This window comes from Malurus melanocephalus, unplaced genomic scaffold (assembly GCF_030028575.1).
Source record: "Malurus melanocephalus ecotype Western Australia unplaced genomic scaffold, MMel_1.1 scaffold_8, whole genome shotgun sequence".
NCBI classification, from domain to species: domain Eukaryota; kingdom Metazoa; phylum Chordata; class Aves; order Passeriformes; family Maluridae; genus Malurus; species Malurus melanocephalus.
The window spans coordinates 2,170,938-2,189,123 of record NW_026623240.1 but is presented as its reverse complement, the minus strand read 5'-3'; the positions used below and the strand labels follow the sequence as shown (position 1 = coordinate 2,189,123).

Sequence of the window (18,186 nt, the reverse complement as noted above, 5' to 3'; positions counted from 1 at the left end):
GGGGTGCGCTGACAGCCGCCTGCCCTGCCGTGCGTGCTCGCACAGCTGTCCGCATCCAGCGCCTGCCTGCACTGCCCCGGGGATCGGTGCCGTGCCCGGCCCGGCTGCGGAGCCTCAGGCGGGGAGGACGCGGTGCCCGGCCGGTCGGGGTGCGCGTTCGTCGGCCCTTGGTCTCCCGCAATCCGCCGCTCCCTGCGCTACCTCTGCCCTCTCTGGCATTTACGGTTTGCCCAGTTGCACCCGGGAGCTCGCTTCGTGCATCAGTGTTACAGGGAAAACGTATAAGTGCTGAACAGTTTAAGCCACCAGTCAATTTCTGTTCTTGTCTCAGGTATCTCTACCTGTGATTTGCTCCTTTACCAAACGCTCTAAGTGAAGTCTTATTAGCTAGGTTTCTTTGGCAGTTATAGGTGAGCAGAGAATGCACAGCAAGTTTTGTCAAGTGCTATTTTTAATAAAAGAAGCACAAAGATCTCTGTTCCTAGGGTTCTGTGCAGATGGTTTCATGCCAGACAGTACTAATATAAATTATTGAGCCTCAGTTTATCATGATCTGCTTGTTTTCTTTCGCTAACATCATTAGCAGGCATGTGTGGGCTTTTTCACTCATATGACATGTTCTATTTTTCCTATAGCACAAMGCAGCAAATGAACAAGCTGCTGGGGAAGTGAGAGGGGTATGGCAGCAATAGAAGAGCATTTGGGGGCAAATCGAACTGCTGTCAATATGACAGTCGATCACTCATTTCAGAAAATAAGAAACTCTTGCTGTTGGATAACAGCAGGCTAATGGATTATTTTCCAAACACACATATCCTACAAATCCATTCAGTTTTCAATAAAACAAACAGTCAGTGTTGGAAAAGGTGGCAACGTCCTGTGTCTATTCTGGGGGGTGTAAAAAGAGAACATAAAGCAGCAACTGAGAAAATCAAGGATGGGCTTGGTTTGGGCCATATGACATTTAAACTGCTGCTGTACAAGTGGTTATTGAATTTTCATGAGTAAAGGCAAGGTCTTTGAAAGCAATAAATAGACTAAAATAAAAACATGAAGGGTAAATCCCAAGACGACATTGGCTGAAAGAAGAAGCATGGAGGAGGGCTTATCCACTACTCATTAAATGTGAAGAGAATGAGAAAATTCTACTTTTTTAAATATAAAAGGATCAAAATCAGAATGATCTGGAGAATGATAGAGATGATGTACTGGCCCCAAAATTTACTAGGAATTTACTTTTACCTCTAGAGACTTCAAGTTCTTTGGCATCCCAGAGGTGAAATACCAGTGTAATTAGGGGCAAAACTGAGCAAAAGTCCCTATTATATCCAGAGCAAGTATAAAAAATCCAAATAGTTCCCTCTTCAGAGGGCTTTCAAGATTCAGAATATAAGTTAGTGGTTTCACAGCCAGTTAGTGACTTCTGAGTGCCAAGATCTCTCCGAGCATTTGGAGCATCTTTGGCAAGAAAATCTTTTTTGTATGCATTTGTGATCCTTGCCCTGCTATCAGCTCTTGATGTGCAACAAAGGCATGGGATTTTTCTTTCTTTTTTGAAATAGCAGAGATAATGTAGGCTTTGACATTTGTTCAGGAGCTGTACAACCCTTCTTCCCGCAGTTTCTTTCACATGACTTCTAAACAGTATTTTGTGAGCTAACTCCCAACTTCTGTATCCACTTCTGTGTCAGAATTCAGTAAAACCTCTAGGCCATAGCCGCGGTTTATTTAGATCCTACTGGATTTGACCTTGAGTCAGTGTAAGCTTGTGTACATCCATTCACTTCAATAGCATTTCAGTGTTTAGCTTCTACAACAAGTAACTTGCCTGCTTGCAATTCACCTAAGACCCATTTTCTTAAAAGATGCATCAGAAACAGTGAGTATTGACAAGGCAGAGAGAAGATTATAACATTAAGGCTTATTTTTCTGAAATGAGTTTGAAACCTTGAACAGCAAAAACTAGCAAAAACCACTTGCTTCCTAGTTACCTAATTTTGATTGCTTTGGTTTGTAAGAATCCATGCGGTCCTTTATCATGCCATAATGCAATGTGATGGTTTTAAACAGTTGTATAATCTCACAAGCTAACTGAAAGATTGAAAGTGCACTTGAAGAATACTGCGTTTTAAAGTCTTTCTGTAAAGCACATGACTGGTGTCTGTGCAAGCAATGTGCTTGCTTTGACAATAATCTGCATTTCCCAGTGGCTGTGCCAGGCAGTGCTCTGTCAGGAGCCTTAGTGTGCTCTGGGCTGGAGTGGCACAGTCACACAGCCCGGCAGGTACTAGAGATGCTCCTTCCTGAAAGAAGCTGTGGTGTCCAGGGTGTGGGATACTCAGCATTGCCAGGGTCGAGCAGATACCTGATTTCAGAAGTACAGAAGGCTTCAGCTTCAAAACTGACTATTTTTTTTAAGGTGCAATATATTGTTTCTAAGAATATAGTCTGAAATCATCATCATTCTCAAATCCCAAAATAGCAGTTCTATGAAGCAATAAAAACACACTTCTTTTTCTCTTGTTTTAGGATTCAGGGTTACGATTCCACTATGTGGCTGCTGGAGAAAGGGGCAAACCACTCATGCTGCTGCTTCATGGCTTTCCAGAATTCTGGTAAAACTCCCTTCACGATTTTCTATTATAAAAGAGGCTGTGTAAGACACCCCAGGGTGAACATCTCTGCTTAAATATCCCCAGTGTGATCCCTGCTATGTATTTATGAGTACTAATGGCATGAAGTTTTAGTAGGCAAAGAACTGTTGAAACATTTTTCTAACTGCAGCATCCGCAAAAAAATTCCTATAGACTAACACAAACCAACCATCTGTTTTGTACTGTCAATCCATTTTTTCCCAGGTATGTACCTTTTCCTTCAAACTTTGTGTATGAACTAATTTTAAACAAATTTTCTGTTTGTATAGTACTTGTACTATATGGCTAAACTTATGAATTATAGCAGAGGATGTTAAAATGAGGGTCCATTACATGTTAAGTGCAATATGGATTGCTCCATTTGTTAAAAATTCTATACATTAATTTTTAACTGGGGGAGGGGAAGAACTATGAGTTCTATAGGCTATTGTGCAGCCTAATTTCAGAATGCTACGCAGGGAAAAAGGTTCTATTATTAGTTCATCACAAGATGAATGATGAATCAAACCCAATCCTAAATGTTTGTTTATAACAATGAAAAGCAGTCATGTGTCCAATGATTTAACCAAATTGCTCAGGCTGTCATTGTCAGGTTTAACTAGTGAAGCGTGTCTTAAGAACTTGCACAGAAAAAACAGTAAGGGAATAAGGGAAATACTAATGCCAGTAATTCAGCAAGGTAAATGGTCCTTTCCCTTTCCAAACTCAACTGTGGGGCTAGAGGCCACTGTTGGAACCATGATCTTTCAATCTGTGCTCAGGTCATACCATGCAAAACCGACCCAGGTAGAAGAGAGGTCAGTTCTCTTCCCTTAGCAATTTCCTATGGATACTAATGCCCTTGAGGGCAATGAGATAGGCTCTCATTTATGTTAAGTTAAATTTTCAAAGAAGTGCATTGTTCTAATAATAAATTGCTATCTAAAATTATTAAAGCTGTGAACTTTGATTGAAAGGACAGTTAGATGGGGCAGTGCATATTCTATTCAAACATTATGCATGTCTTGCATAAAGCACATTCTAACACAGTAAGGCAATGAGATTACAGCTGATTTTCCCCTACAGGGGGGGAATAGTAATGGAAAAACTAGCATTTTATATATATATATTATACTGAGATCAGGTATATTATTTTTTAAAAGTATAAAATCATTCTTACAGTTTAGAATAGTGAGTCATGCTGTAAGTGACAGCTAATGTATTGTCTGATCATTCAAAAGGGATGAATAAAAACCCTACTATGTAGGTCACTGGGACCACCAATAGCATAGTTTATATCACTATTTTTAAAAAGAATACGATATGCTAATAGTCTGTAAAACAGTCTACCAGTATAATACTATATGCTAATAGTCTGTAAAACCACCAATACTCGTGTTGGGTTGTTCATTCAATCAGTGAAGACTTTTTCATGCAGGAATAGAAACTGTTCTGAGAGCACAAAATAAAATAACCACAATTTAAGAGAGATATAAAGCAGCATCAAATTTGTATTGTTTGTCTAGGAGAATAAAAAGAATATGATCCACAATTACAGTTCTTAATTGTAACAAATCCTCTGTCTTCAAATGCCTCAAGGTTATAAATAGGACAAATATAACCAGGCAATACTGACCACTAAGAGTGATAGAGAATGTCTGAAGATTAAAGATCACTAAAGAATATAACACAACAGAGACAGTAAGTGGTTTAGATGCATAAGAACTTGAAAATCAATACCAACATTGTGGTAAGTCAATTAAAAATATTTTAAATCGGACATAGTATGTTGAGGCTGCTCAGTACTTACAAGAGTTGTGTGTGAGCTGCTACATTTATACAATTTGTCTTTTAGAAAGAATGTGATCAGAAAATCTCAGAATAGATTCAACCTTATCAGCATGGAAGCATTCACAACGTTTCCAAATTCTGCTTGCAAAGCATTTGCCCAATATTACATGGGGTAAAAGCATTTCTTTAAATATAAAACCTGCCCATTTGGTAGGTCAGATATTTAGAGACTGATGGACTGTTGTAAAAACAGAGGATGAGAATAGCTTGTAGTCATTTTCTGAAAACAAAAATAGTTGATTTATTTATTTATGGGCCTGGTTCTTTCTTCTTACTGAAGTGTGTAGAAGAGCTGCAACAGTTACCATGGCAAATTCAGCTTCCAAGTCGTTATATAATGCCTTTAAAAAAATCATTCCCGGGATCTCAGCTAAACCTTGCCTTAGCGTTATATGGCTCTGAAATGAAAATGTTCTGACTGTTTTGTTTATGTGAATACAGATTCGTATCCCTGAGTGTTCCTCTAACACTGCTTAAGTCCAAAGTCCCTAATAGGCAGGAGGCAAAGCTAAAGTGGAAGAGCCCATGATCTGATATAGACACTGTTTGGATTAAGGTAGAATTCTCTGCATCACTCTTATGACCACTGATGATCCAAATGTTATATATCCTTTATCTGAGATTATTGAAATAAGCAGAACTAAAAGCTAGATCCTAGCACAGAGGGATGCAGTCACTGTTACAGATGTTCAGAAGGATCACGTTTTTCATATACCTCTGTATTACAGTGTAAGATAAGGCCTTGTCTATCTTGGTACTGGCTATTCTGAAATTTATTTTGTTTCAAGAACAGCCAAAGGGCAGGTAGTTCTTATAGGATAAAACCCATCATTTCCTTTTTTATTTTTGCTTCATTACACACATTTAGTCACTACATACTGTTACAGAATGAGGAAGAGCCCAGGCCTTTGCCCAAGTTCTTTGATTCTGTATGTCTTTTGATGTGTGTAATTCTCTTTTCCATAGAAACATGAGGATGAAATGCTTTGTTTAGTACCAACACATCGAGAGAGCTTGTTCTGAACAGTTCCGGTCCAGAGACACAGATGAAAGTGTGCACAGGATAAAGCCTATAAACTTCACCAAGATCATTTGTTATTAAATGAATTTCTTTCTTTGGTTTATTTAGTGTATGAATTGTCTGACATTCATTTTCTGAATAGAAAAAATAAATGAACCATGCCATAGGGCATATTGCCCTGCTCCATCAAAACATGGCTGTGAGTAAGCCAGGGAGAAGAGAAAGCTTTTCAGACCTTACTATTCTGATGCTACTACAGCTCCAAGGATAAAACAGAACAGTCCTCCCTGTGCTGTGGTTTATGCCTGCTTCCTTTGCAGCAAAGGGACTATGCCAGACTCCAGGAATTGTTGAAAAACCCTGGCTCCAGCCACGCCCCACTTCTGGCAGCTGCACTTTGTTACTGGGGAATTCAAGAAGAGAGCACAAAACTACTGCAGCCACAAATGGCCATCAGCACAGCACAGAAAGGAAAAAGAATCTCATTGCAAACAAAGCCATGCTAGTTTACACTCCATTATTTGGGTGAAGAAACATTGAGTGCATTTTTGGTATCATACTGCTTGACCTTGTAACTCCAGCTTTTTTTCCCCTTTGTTAGGTATTCTTGGCGCCATCAATTGCGGGAATTTAAAAGTGAATATCGAGTGGTGGCCCTGGATTTGAGAGGTTATGGAGAAACAGATGCTCCTCCTCACAAAGAAAATTACAAGTTAGATTGCCTCATAGCAGACATAAAGGATATTTTGGAATCTCTAGGTGCGTTAGTAGAAGAAAAACCTACTTGATTCATAAATTTATTTCTAGGGAAAAGAACATATTTATCTTTTTTTTAACTGCAGTCCTTTTTAAAAATATATATGTATTACACAGGTGGAAAGATATAAATCCAAGGATACTAATATTTTATGGACTTATAAATGCTATAAATGGAAAAGGGTTGTTTTCTGATTACAATGTATAAGTCAGTATAAGCAATACGTAAAGATGATTTTTCCGTCATGAGTTTTAAAAAAATTCTTTCCTATGCACTTTGAAATCCAGCAGTACAAACCTATGCTCTTTTTCCTTAAGAAGTCTTTCCCCCTAATCACTTGCAATTAGTGGATAATATTCTGAGTTAGAGTCTTAAAGCACTTGCAGACCAAAGAATTTATATCAGATGACATTCTTCTTGCACAAACAAGACATAATAAATATTGTGGGCTTTACAGAGATGATGAGAGTACATCTGCTGTATTAAAAAAAAAAAAAAAGCCCTCTGAAAATACTACTCCTGCACAACAGTCAGTTCTCAAGAGCTGAATCACTCTGTTTTACACAACAGTGAGAGCAGAAGGGAGAACGAGGGATAGGTTGCTGCCTGTGGCAAATACACATTGTAATGGTCAAGAGCTGAAGTGCAAAATTGGCCCCTCCAGTTCAAGTGTCCCTGTTTGAGTGATAAATTGTGACCCCTGGTCAAGGGTATTTCCCTTCCATACTAAGAGCAGTGCAAGGGATTCAACTGTCACTCTCTGAATCCCTTTAATTCCTTGGATACTCTAGCAGTAGTAAAACAACTTAATGCATTTCATATGAAGAAATAATAAAGCAGTGATTCAAATTCTGAGATATGAATTTACGATTTGCTTTGCTTGTGATGTTTGAGTATTCTCAAAAGATTGGGCGGGCAGTCCCCACACTGTGTTGACATTTTCTAGCCTTTGCTGGTTGTGTTAATCTCCATGGTAATGCCATGGTTATGGTTGAGAAGTGCTCTCAGCATAATTCAATTTCAGAGGGATTTAATTTTTTTTCAAAAAAGCACTTCAGAGGCTTGTTATCTTTCTTTGTCCTAGTCCCAAGTTAAATTCTTTTGAAGGATTTGATTATATCAAAAGTGCCCCAAAATATTTCTGTCCAAGAGGGTCTATAAGGCTCTTTGACAACTGTGTCCAAATTTATGTCAGAATTCTGAACATTTTGGCTTTTATATGTTTTATTTGTAATCTGTGTGCTCAACATTCCAATCCTCGGTGAGGAGGGTGATGGTACCCGACATGTTTTCCAGTAGTGGTTAAAGGAGTGGTTAATATTTCAAAACACTTGGTCACCATCCTGCCCATGCCCCTTCTATTACTGCTAAAATACTGTTTTTATTGATGAAAGAATTGGTATGTGAATGTCCAGAATTTTAAAATTGCCAACAAAACAGCTTATGAGAAAAGCTACAGGTCTCCTAAGTATATAAAAGGGAGGGTATATGCATGCTCTATATATGGCATGTGTAAGTATAATGCCCACTTTTCACATCACGACGGCACTGAGTGCTTAGATAACCTCTCATATTCAGCAAAACTCATCAGGATTAAATTTGTTCTGGAGGTGCTCAGGAGATTGCTCAGTCTTTTTGTCTGCACTCCAAACTCTCTAAGCATGGCAAATGTACGTGCATTATAATGACTGAAGTTTGAACTGTCAATCTGACCCTGGCCAAGATGTGAACAAGGGTGACCATCTGGATACTGAGTGACTTTAGGCTGATATGGAGCTAATATAGTTAAAGTTTAATGAAGTCCATTTAAATTATTTTAAGTATTTCTAAATTTTAAACTATAACAGTGCCCTATTTTTTTGACCATTAGTAATGGAAGCAGTGCAGTATTAAAGTTACATTAATAAATGTGCTGAACCACGTATTTAGCCCAATAATGATGTTATTGTATGTGATAATTTCTACGGACACTAATTCCTTTGAAATAAAAGCATGTGTCTGTGTTTATATGGTAGGATACAACAAGTGTGTGTTGATTGGCCATGACTGGGGAGGAATGATCGCTTGGTTAGTGGCCATATGTTACCCTGAAATGGTGACCAAGCTGATTGTGGTTAATTTCCCTCATCCTTCTGTATTTACAGGTGAGTTTTGTAGTTAATACAAAGTATCTGCATTTTAATTATGATTGTGTTTGCTTTGAGAACAACAGCTTGCCCCTCTAGATGTTCAGTAGAGGAGTTGCTGGTACTCTCACAATCTGGACTGTATTTTATGAAGTAGTAAGATATCAAGTATTCATTTGACTTCTGGAAATAAATTTATTGTAGGAAGTGGGAGAACTTGCAACAAAAGTTACAGATTTTGTTTTAATCCCTGAGGGTTCAGAAACATAATTTTCATACATGAGTCTRTTTTTTTCCACTTTATCAGGATAAAATTCCTGAAGAGGAATTGTGTTACTCTTTGGTTAAGGCCACACTGCATCATTAGGTCTGCATAAGCCAACCTTTGTAAAAATGTGATTAAGACATTAGAATTAAAGCCTGATTTAGGTGACAAGTTACAATCAATGATCTGGTGTAATATTCATTGGAAGACAGTCTTTCCTGGCGACCTAAGCAGATGCTCAGGAATACACTAATACTGCACTGAAACAAGGACTTAGGTACATTACCACAATTTGTTGTGTGATAGACTTGAGTTTACTACCCAAAATTACAAAACATTTAATAGGAATTATATCAACCTTTAGTAATGAAAATGAAAGTACTATCTCACTAATTTTATTTTTTTTCCATTCCTGGCCTTACCGTATCTCCATTTAAAAAGTCACCCCATTTCCCCAGAAATAGCTAAGAATATTCAGTGCAGCTTTAATTTCAATTTCAATTGAAGGTAAATCTGACCTTGCACCACTGTGGAATCAGAATCATCCACATTTATTGTTCTCACAGTAGTCTTGGGCACCTTTCTAAGATACTAAAGAACATTTTGCCATGTAGTTAATCCATACTTACCCTTGGAGAGGTCTGTTCACCACACACACAAACGAGAGCTTTTTGCAGTATTTTCACTGAGAGCAGGAGCCAGGCTGCTTCTGCAGAGAAGACAATTGCATTTTATTATAGTACTTGTACGTTTGTTGAAATACAAAATCTGTTCTGTAGCTTGATAAATTCTCCCTTGTTCTAATATATTCTACTGTGGATTGAAAAATACACAGTTTTATAAAGAGTACAGAAAAGTAAAGTGAGCAGTGCTAATGATGGTCCATCAAGAAAAAATATAACGGGTAATGCAATTTAAGAATGTATAAGATATGAAAGTTTAGAAGATAGCTAACACTTCAATTTATGTTGGTTTAAAACCCATTTTTACTGTCAGAATTCACTGTCAGAATTAATATTTCAGAGATATGTCCTGCGTTGGGAATGCAGTTTTACATTCCTGAATTTGCACTCGGAAGGGATAAGTTCTAGACTTCCTAGAACCTGCACACATTGTGTGCTTGCTTTGAGGAAGTTAGGTATTTGAATGTCAATGTTGACTCTTGAAACTCACTGGAGAAAGATTTACCATTAAAAAAGAAAGACAATGCAAATTTCTTATATTTATCATTTACTTTTGCTATATATGCTCCAATGTCTTTTATAATTACTGTAAAAATCTTTTAAAGGTGACTCTGTGTAACCTTGATTACAGTTCTTTGAAATTGCCAAGAAGACACTGTTAGAAAAATTCTATACTTTTGTGAACAGGAGTGATGCAGTCTTTAGAATGTCAGTGGATCATCATCAACAGACTTCTGTGCATCACATCATTGATGAGAGAAAAACCTAAATACTTTCTTTATGCCTTTTATTCCATATCCAGAAAAAAAAAATGCTTTGGACTAGCTAGACAGATAGATCTCTAAGTGAAAACCTACCATGCAATTAAACTCTCCAGTGTCGCTGTCCTCACGTAACCTTTGGCAAACTTTTGTTTTGCTGGCTATTTCTACTAACATTTATAAAAGAAGTATCTTTCAATGGCCACATCATATATTTACCCCTGAAACAATAGTCATCTTTTGTCACACAGCATGCTTTAATGTAATATTTTTAAAACATTCCTTTAAGTTTAAAAAATAGTAATATTAATAGTAATTTTGTTTGAGCCATCAGTTTTCATTTTTAATTCATGGGCATTTTTGTTTCAGAATACATTCTACGACATCCATCACAATTGATTAAATCTGGTTACTACTTCTTTTTCCAAATGCCATGGTTTCCTGAATTCATGTTTACACTAAATGATTTCAAGGTGAGCAAAATGATGCTCTTGTTTATATACGTAACTGTGAGTAATGAAAAAATTGCCACCTGCATTGATCCTTTCTGATGTAGTTGTAATTGCTGGAAAAAATATGGAGCTTTCTGATTTTTCTTTTTAAGCTTTATATAAAGTAGGATCCAAGTTCATACAGATTCTGAGATTAACTCTCACTTCTGCATTTCTGGGAGGTGTTGAGGGACATACTTTTAACCTCCAGCACTGCAGTGTATTACTCCACTTAGGGAGTCAGCTGGTTTTACTCATGCCCATACCAGTGGGACATAGTTGGTGCCTGGGGAATTCACGCTGACTTATCTTCAGCTCCTGTGTTCAGTGGGACATCCTCTTATCTCTCAGAGCCTGCTACAGGGTAGGAGGTGGGAGTTTGGGCATCACATTCAGCCAGGTGATTAATTCTGCCAAGGCCAACACCTTGGATAACCTTAAAAATAAGTATAAGCAGATAGAAAGTGACAGGATACACCCTCCTACACACCAACAGCCCCATGCAGAGCTCCCAGGGCTGCAAACACACATGGCAAAGCCAGCTGGGGAGGCYGTGAATCATCTTCCCTCCTGCCCTGTCACCTGCTAGGGTCCATCCCCCAAAAAATTATGTGCCTGCACTTGCCCTCCTGTCACAGGTAGCAGGTTAGGATGCAGTAACTTGGTAATAGTGGTATTTGTCTGTACTGGATTATTCTGAAATAAGTTACAAAGGAGTTGTTTACCCTTTGCTTTACACTATAAATAGATTTGTAAACATGAATAAATAGATTTTAGGAAGATGTGTCCTGTTGAAGGAGAGAAATCACATTTTCTAACCATCTTACATAACAGCTTTTTATTCTTGCTTTTGTAGGTTCTGAAAAGTTTATTTACCAGCCAGGCCACTGGAATTGGAAGGAAAGGCTGCAGACTAACTGCAGAGGATATTGAAGCTTATCTTTATGTCTTTTCACAACCTGGAGCTTTAACAGGACCCATTAACCATTACAGAACTATTTTCAGGTCAGTATAATATTCCCAAAGGAAAATATCCTAGAGAGTCCCCTGRAGCCCAAAAGTGTTCCTGCAGCTCCTATCCTGCCGCTGAAACTGAGGGGGAAAACCACAGGTTTTTCAGGTGTCCCTGAAGCCTCAGCAGGTCGGGCACAGGCCTGGTAAAGCGGTGAGAGAGGCCAGATGTGTTCTGTSAGCTGTCTGCACGAAACAGCAAAACAAACAGAGTACACACAAGGAAAATCTTTGTTTCAAAATCTAATAAAGCAAAGACCCTTCCTCATTCACAGTCCCCATGGCAATTCCAAAACCCCAACTCTAAATAATACTTTTTAAATTAGCATCAAATAATTGTTTGCTTTACAATTCATACTAAGTTATTATAATAYCTATTGAGAGCTTATTATTATATTATATGACTAGATGATAGGGCATCCAAGTACATTACCCTCACTTTTAACTTTACAAAACCATATCTGACACAATTTTATTGTTTTTAGGTTACTTATGTTTTTTAGAAAGGTGGGAGAGGGTTTCTTATTACTAAGCCTAAAACAAACCTTATTTGGTTTGGTTTCAGGATTTTTTTGTACCTTTACTGATCTTACAAGGCTCACTTCACGGATTAAAACAGAAAGCATCATAATAGAAAATAATTTTGCAAGATTAGTATTTATTTTATTTTCTCAAACAGTCTTCTAATAATTTTAACTTTCCTGAAAGGGGTTGGCTTGGCCTTAGAGATTGACACCCCCTTTTTATCTACCAAAAACAGGGTCAGAAGGTCTTAACTGCATATATTCAACTTATAGCACTAACTTGAAGGACTGTATCAAGAAGAGTCGCACTGAACCTTTTTTCCTTTACTGTCTCCAGTCTTCAGCAATGATAAATGTCCTACATGCCTCTCTAACACAAGACCAACTTCCCAATATYCTTTAAAATGACAATTCCCTTCTTTCCCCAAACTCAGGCAGTAGATGTTTGAAGTAGATTAACTTTTCATTTTGCCTTGTCCAAATTGACTGCCACCTTTATTGCTCTTTCTCTCTGTCCATGCTGTCATTGTCAGGAGAGCAATCAGCAGGGAAAACACTGTGAGGAAAAGAGGGATCTGAGGGTGCTGTGCTGTGCAGGCTAAGAGACAGAACTGGAACGAGAAAGTAGAAAGCTAACACCAAGCGTGGCTGACAACGGGGAATAAATGAGATGGCTGTGCTGGGAACAGTACACTTCTYTAAAGCTATACAGAGAGCAGTCGATGCCATCAGCTGGGATGTCCAAGGGCGACGGGGCTTGGTGGCTGCCCAGCGGCTCCCCGGCCCTGCAGCTGCTCTGCAGGAGCCCTCGGGCCAGAGCTAATGAGGAGCTGCAGAGGCGTGAGCGCCCCGAGCCCTGCTCGTTCCATTGGCCACAGCGCCTCGCATCACTGCGTGTGCACATTAACCAGATGCTCCTCTGACAGCAGCACTGACATGCCTGTGATAACTGACTTGTTCTGGGAGTCACATGAGACAAATGGAAGAGCTGTGACTGCTTAAACTATTGTTTCAGGCCTTTTCAGATTCAAAAAGAAAGCATAGTATCAGTTACAAGTCAGAAAGTATCTTCACAGCTGTTAATTCCTCTRTGTGTTTTGTGTGTACATTTATGAAGTGTGCTTTATTCTTCTAATGAAGGTACAYGTATACTGAATTCAGAGAATCTTATTTAGATGCTATCAGCCACAAYGCAGCAGGCTTTGGACTGGAAAGATAAAACAGTTATTCAGTTCTTGCCACCAGTTCTGATGGGAACACCTCATGGGATGGGAATCATTAAATAYGAAAACTGGATTGGAATTTTCCCTTTCTCTCATCTAAGTCATCAAGCAGCACTTGGACGCTAATGACTTGTATTCACCATAGCTCCCAGTGGGCTGATACTGGTGACCTACGTGTTAAAGGTTTTCAACTCATTTCTATCCACTTGGAGTTTCATTCTTCAGAACCTAATTTTTCTGGAATGTTATTTCCAAAGAGATGATTGAAATAACCTACTTCCATCCATCACCAACACATCTTTTTATAAATAGCACAGTRGTCATCCCCTTCACTATACTTTAAATACAAACTTTGAGAATAAATCCATAAAGTTTTTCCATCATGCTTGGTTAAGACAGATAAGAAGCTGGAACTTTAATTACTTCTGATATGCCATTTTTTTAGAAATGGGATTAGTTCTCTTATAACAGTTAAGAAGTACTTCACTGTTTACAGAGAAGCTGTGTAACAATATTCTATGAAGGTCTKAGTCAATTTTTCAAAGACTTTAATATTTTGTGAATGGAACTTCCCTTTCTAAATGTGAAATCTGTGCATTAATCATTATTAAAGGCAATTTCTAGAAACTTCAAGCATGATATGATTTCCCGGATTTCAGACTACACAGAAATATAGTGTAGTTCATAGCMATGAAAAGTGACATCTTGTTTATCTGAGCACCACCTGTAAAAATCCTGACWCAGTTTACCTAAGTGAGGCTACAAATCTTGCAAGGCACAAAACAGTAAACACTACAGCAGTGAAAAAAAACATTAATAATGAAAAGATCCGGGACACTGGATTAAAAGGTAAAGAGATTAATCTAAATGCACTGAATCAGATCATCAGATTATCAATTTTTATGAATAAACTATGGTTGAGTGGRTGAGGTCAGGTTGTTTACAAAATGAGATTTAAATCTACTGGTAATAAAGACCATTTTAAGATTTTTTTGTAATTCATCTATCAGAATGAAATTATTATCTAAAGTGATCTTTTATTAACATTTCTTGACTTCACATGTAAGTAGAGAGGAAGAATGTCTTCAAAGTCTCAATTTTTTTATCTTAAACTAAGACAGGTTGTGCTTTGTCTTGCTCTTTTTACAGAGCACAATCTTAACTAGCTCCTAGGTTTAAAACTACTACTTACATATGTCATTAAAGTTTATTTGGAAAACCTTTTTTTACATTACTGGCTTAAAATAATCCTATTTTTGCATTAATATAACAAAGATTTGTACCTGATCAGATGGAATCTGTTTTGAATCATCACAGCTAGTCTRTTACTGTACACGACTAAAAGAAAGCAATTCAAGCTTAAATAAATGTTTTAAGATCTTTGAAATGTTCTTGAATAAATTCTAATGGGTTAATGCTGAAATAGTCTTTCATTCCAGCTACTTGTATCTTTCAAAATGTCTATCCTATGAGGCAATATTTATAAAATATTCAATTTTAAATAATTGTATTAAGAAAAAATCATAATTTTTTACTGAAAGTTTAAGTAGGTCATTTTGATAGTAGAATGTTTATTATAATTTTACTTTCTAAGGGCTTTTCTTCAAAGTATTCTTCAAATGTCTTATAATGTATTTAAGCATTTTCTAGTCTGCCAAAACTCTGGGTTGAGATATTGCAATTTTAATGAGATTTTTACTTGATGAAAAGGAACAGTTTTCTTTCAGTGCATAAAGATTTAGGTATGTAAGTCCAAGGCCTTCAAAATCATACTGTAGCACTTTGTAAAGGGAGAAACTGTGATGCACTTTAAATGTTAGCATGAATTTCATAGAGAAGTGAATATAACTGAATTCAGTTCAGAATTTCAGACATCAGTGTTCTATAGAATACCTTTTGCTACAAATATTTTTCTTTTTAGCTGTACTACATTATATTTAATTTTGAGTAGGTCTGGAATTTTCTCGACATATATTTTTTGGTAAAGCAGTTTGGCTGGTGTGCAGTAAATAATGCAGGTCCAGAAACTTGTCATAGCATTCACCAACCAAGGGAAAACAACTGACCTATAAAATTCTGGCCATGTTGTTCCACATTCTCTTTTACAGAGGTCATGGAGCTCCTGAGCTGTGCTCCAAGCTGAAGAATCATTTCTGTTCCAAAAATGAGACCTCTGATGCAATCAACTGCTGATTAGAGACCTGTTACAGTAGAAGTACCTCCTAACAATTTCACCATCCTTAAAAATAATTTAAGAACTTGGAGTTGCAATGTTTTCTTGGTATTGTAGAAGATATCATGGAATCTARAATGTTTACAATGAGATTCACTGCATTAATTTCAAAAGCTGTGTTGACTAAAACATGTCTTGGTGATTTTTTATTAAAATAGGGCCTAACTAAGTGTGTTTTATTTTTAAAGCTGCCTACCTCTGCAGCACCATGAAGTCATCATGCCAACCCTGCTGTTATGGGGAGAAAGAGATGCGTTTATGGAAGTTGAGATGGCAGAAATTACAAGGATTTATGTTAAAAATCATTTCAGATTAACTATTTTGTCAGAAGCCAGTCATTGGCTCCAGCAGGATCAACCTGACATAGTGAACAAGTTGATATGGACCTTTCTTAAGGAAGAGACAAAAAGAAAATGACATGTTTGTACATGTTTTAAGGGGTCTAAATAAAAGCTCTTTGGATTTAAAACCTAATTGTTATCAGGGCCATATTTCCAGCCTGCCTTCTATTTTGAGCTCTGTTAGAGAAAAGTGTTTTCATTGTACTGTACATTTGGACACTAATCTTACAGCTAAAAGAAGTGAGTATGAGAATATATGGTACCAACATTGGTTTTACTTGTATACTTGTATTTTGCACATAAAAACACCTGCCTTAAAATACATATGTATTTGTACAGAAAGAAAATCATGGAAAGTTGCTTGGTTTTGTTTTCTCCCTTGCTTTACAGTTTTAATGTGTGGTGCCTTTTACAAATTTATAATGAAACAATAGAGTGGTGCCATACTGAAGAAAGTCACAAGTTTTCATTCTAGATTTGCCTGAATTTTTTTAATGTATTTTACCATTAAACAGTAATTAACTCTTTTTATCTATATTTTAGCATACTGAACGACTGAAAATTTTCTGAGTACATTTCTAGTCTTCAAGTGAATAATGATCCGTATCTTGTTGTATTGTTGAATGCAGCTGCTTTGTGCAATGTGTTTTTCTTTCTTGACTAAAAAATGGGAAATCTGTACACTCCACATGTCTGAACAGGAACAATGGAAAATTAAGATATAACATGTATCAAATCCACCTCTGTCTAATAAAATGCAACTTACACGACTCCCTTTACTTTATCGGACTTCCTATGGAGATATTTCTTGTTGAAGCTAAGACCTGGGTTTGAATAGCTCAAGTATTCAGCCTGGACACTCATTGATGTAGTTTCTTGAAAATAATGACTCTATGTTGGCGTTATCCTTCCTATGTCTCTAACTACTGTCCAAGAATTGCTGCCAAGTTSCTGTGTTTATAGGAGGAAGACACAGTGATTATGGACACAGAGGGTAGAATTAACTTGTGTGTGATGGTGGGGGAGAATAAAATTGTATGCTAACTACAAAGGGAAAAARAAGCAAAAATATGAGACCACAGAATAGGTGTGTCACATGCCTATTAGATTTCCAAAGCCTCCTTCTTCACCCGCAGAGCAAGTACAGTGCCCTGGAAAGAGGCAAGGATGAACAAGAATTGATTGGGAGAGGCATCAGGCATCAGAGCCTGAACCAACTCTCTACACCACAGTAGAACAGAGCTGGCAGATACTGGGGAGCTGGAACACATCCCACACTCTCACGCGTGTCATTTCTTTTGAGCCCCTGTGTTCCACAGAGGTGCTTGGAGCAGACCCTGCTCAGTGTAACCCCAAGGAAGGCCCAAGCAATGCTGTCTGCCCAGCGTTGGCTCATGGCTGCAGACCCGCTCACTCTCGGCCCATTCTCCAAATCCCAAAAGAGTCTCCTCAGGACCACAACAATGGTGTTGAACTTGACTCTTTCTATCCACCACTGGTACCTGCCTTTCAAGCATTTTTCCCTGAATACTTTCAGCACTTACAACTTAAATGGTTATGTGCTTTCTTTACTTACACTATGAAGTTGGAAAGGGTCTCTCTTGTCTCGGGAAGTGGCATAGAGAGACTTGTATCACATATACAGCAATTTTTCTTTGTCGAGACAGCACGTGCTGGGGAGTCCGGATTTACCTGCAGAGCACATGCTGGCTGGAACTACGGCCCGCTCCCCTCGCTGCGGACCCGCGACAGCGCACACGGGAGGGCCGTCGAACGCCGGGCCCCCACATGAGTGCGCTGCGCTCGGAGGGCGGGGCGGGAAGCGCCCTCAGCGGGGCCCGGGCGGGGCGGGGMGGGGCGAAGGCCGGCAGGGGGCGCCCTCCGTTCGGCCGGCCAAGGCCCCGCCCCATCGGGGAGGCCCCGCCTCCACATGAGGCCCCGCCCCCAGAGGGACCCCACCCTCCCCGGGTTCCCTGCCGGGGGCGGGGCCTTCCTGCCGGGGGCGGGGCCAGCCCAGCGCGCCAGCCCTTATTGGCGGAGGCCCCGGCTGGCCCTGCCCCGCCAGCGGAGCGGTAACGCACCGCGTCCCGCACGGTGAGGGTCCTGGGGCTGCTCCCGTTTCGGGGAGACGCGTACTGCCGGTGCTGCGAGCGTTGTCCCGGTGCTGTCCGTGASTACGGCAGGCCGCCGCGAAGGCACCGACTGCCAGGCCCCGCCCCGCGCGTCTGTCGCCACACCGGGCGCGGAGCGGAGTGGCGGCCGGCAC

The 18,186-nt window shown here is 38.9% G+C and overlaps 1 protein-coding gene across 1 annotated transcript in view; it reads left to right on the top strand.

Moving 5' to 3' along the window:
* EPHX4 (epoxide hydrolase 4) overlaps positions 1-16,685 on the top strand; it is a 17,496-nt gene extending 811 nt beyond the window's left edge. Inside the window, exons 2-7 of the mRNA XM_057374013.1 lie at positions 2,530-2,615; positions 6,107-6,264; positions 8,278-8,406; positions 10,467-10,570; positions 11,445-11,593; positions 15,768-16,685. Coding sequence (XP_057229996.1) covers positions 2,530-2,615; positions 6,107-6,264; positions 8,278-8,406; positions 10,467-10,570; positions 11,445-11,593; positions 15,768-15,996 — 855 coding nt within the window. The 3' untranslated portion in view covers positions 15,997-16,685. The remainder of the gene's footprint in view (positions 1-2,529; positions 2,616-6,106; positions 6,265-8,277; positions 8,407-10,466; positions 10,571-11,444; positions 11,594-15,767) is intronic.
* Positions 16,686-18,186: the final 1,501 nt, after the last annotated feature.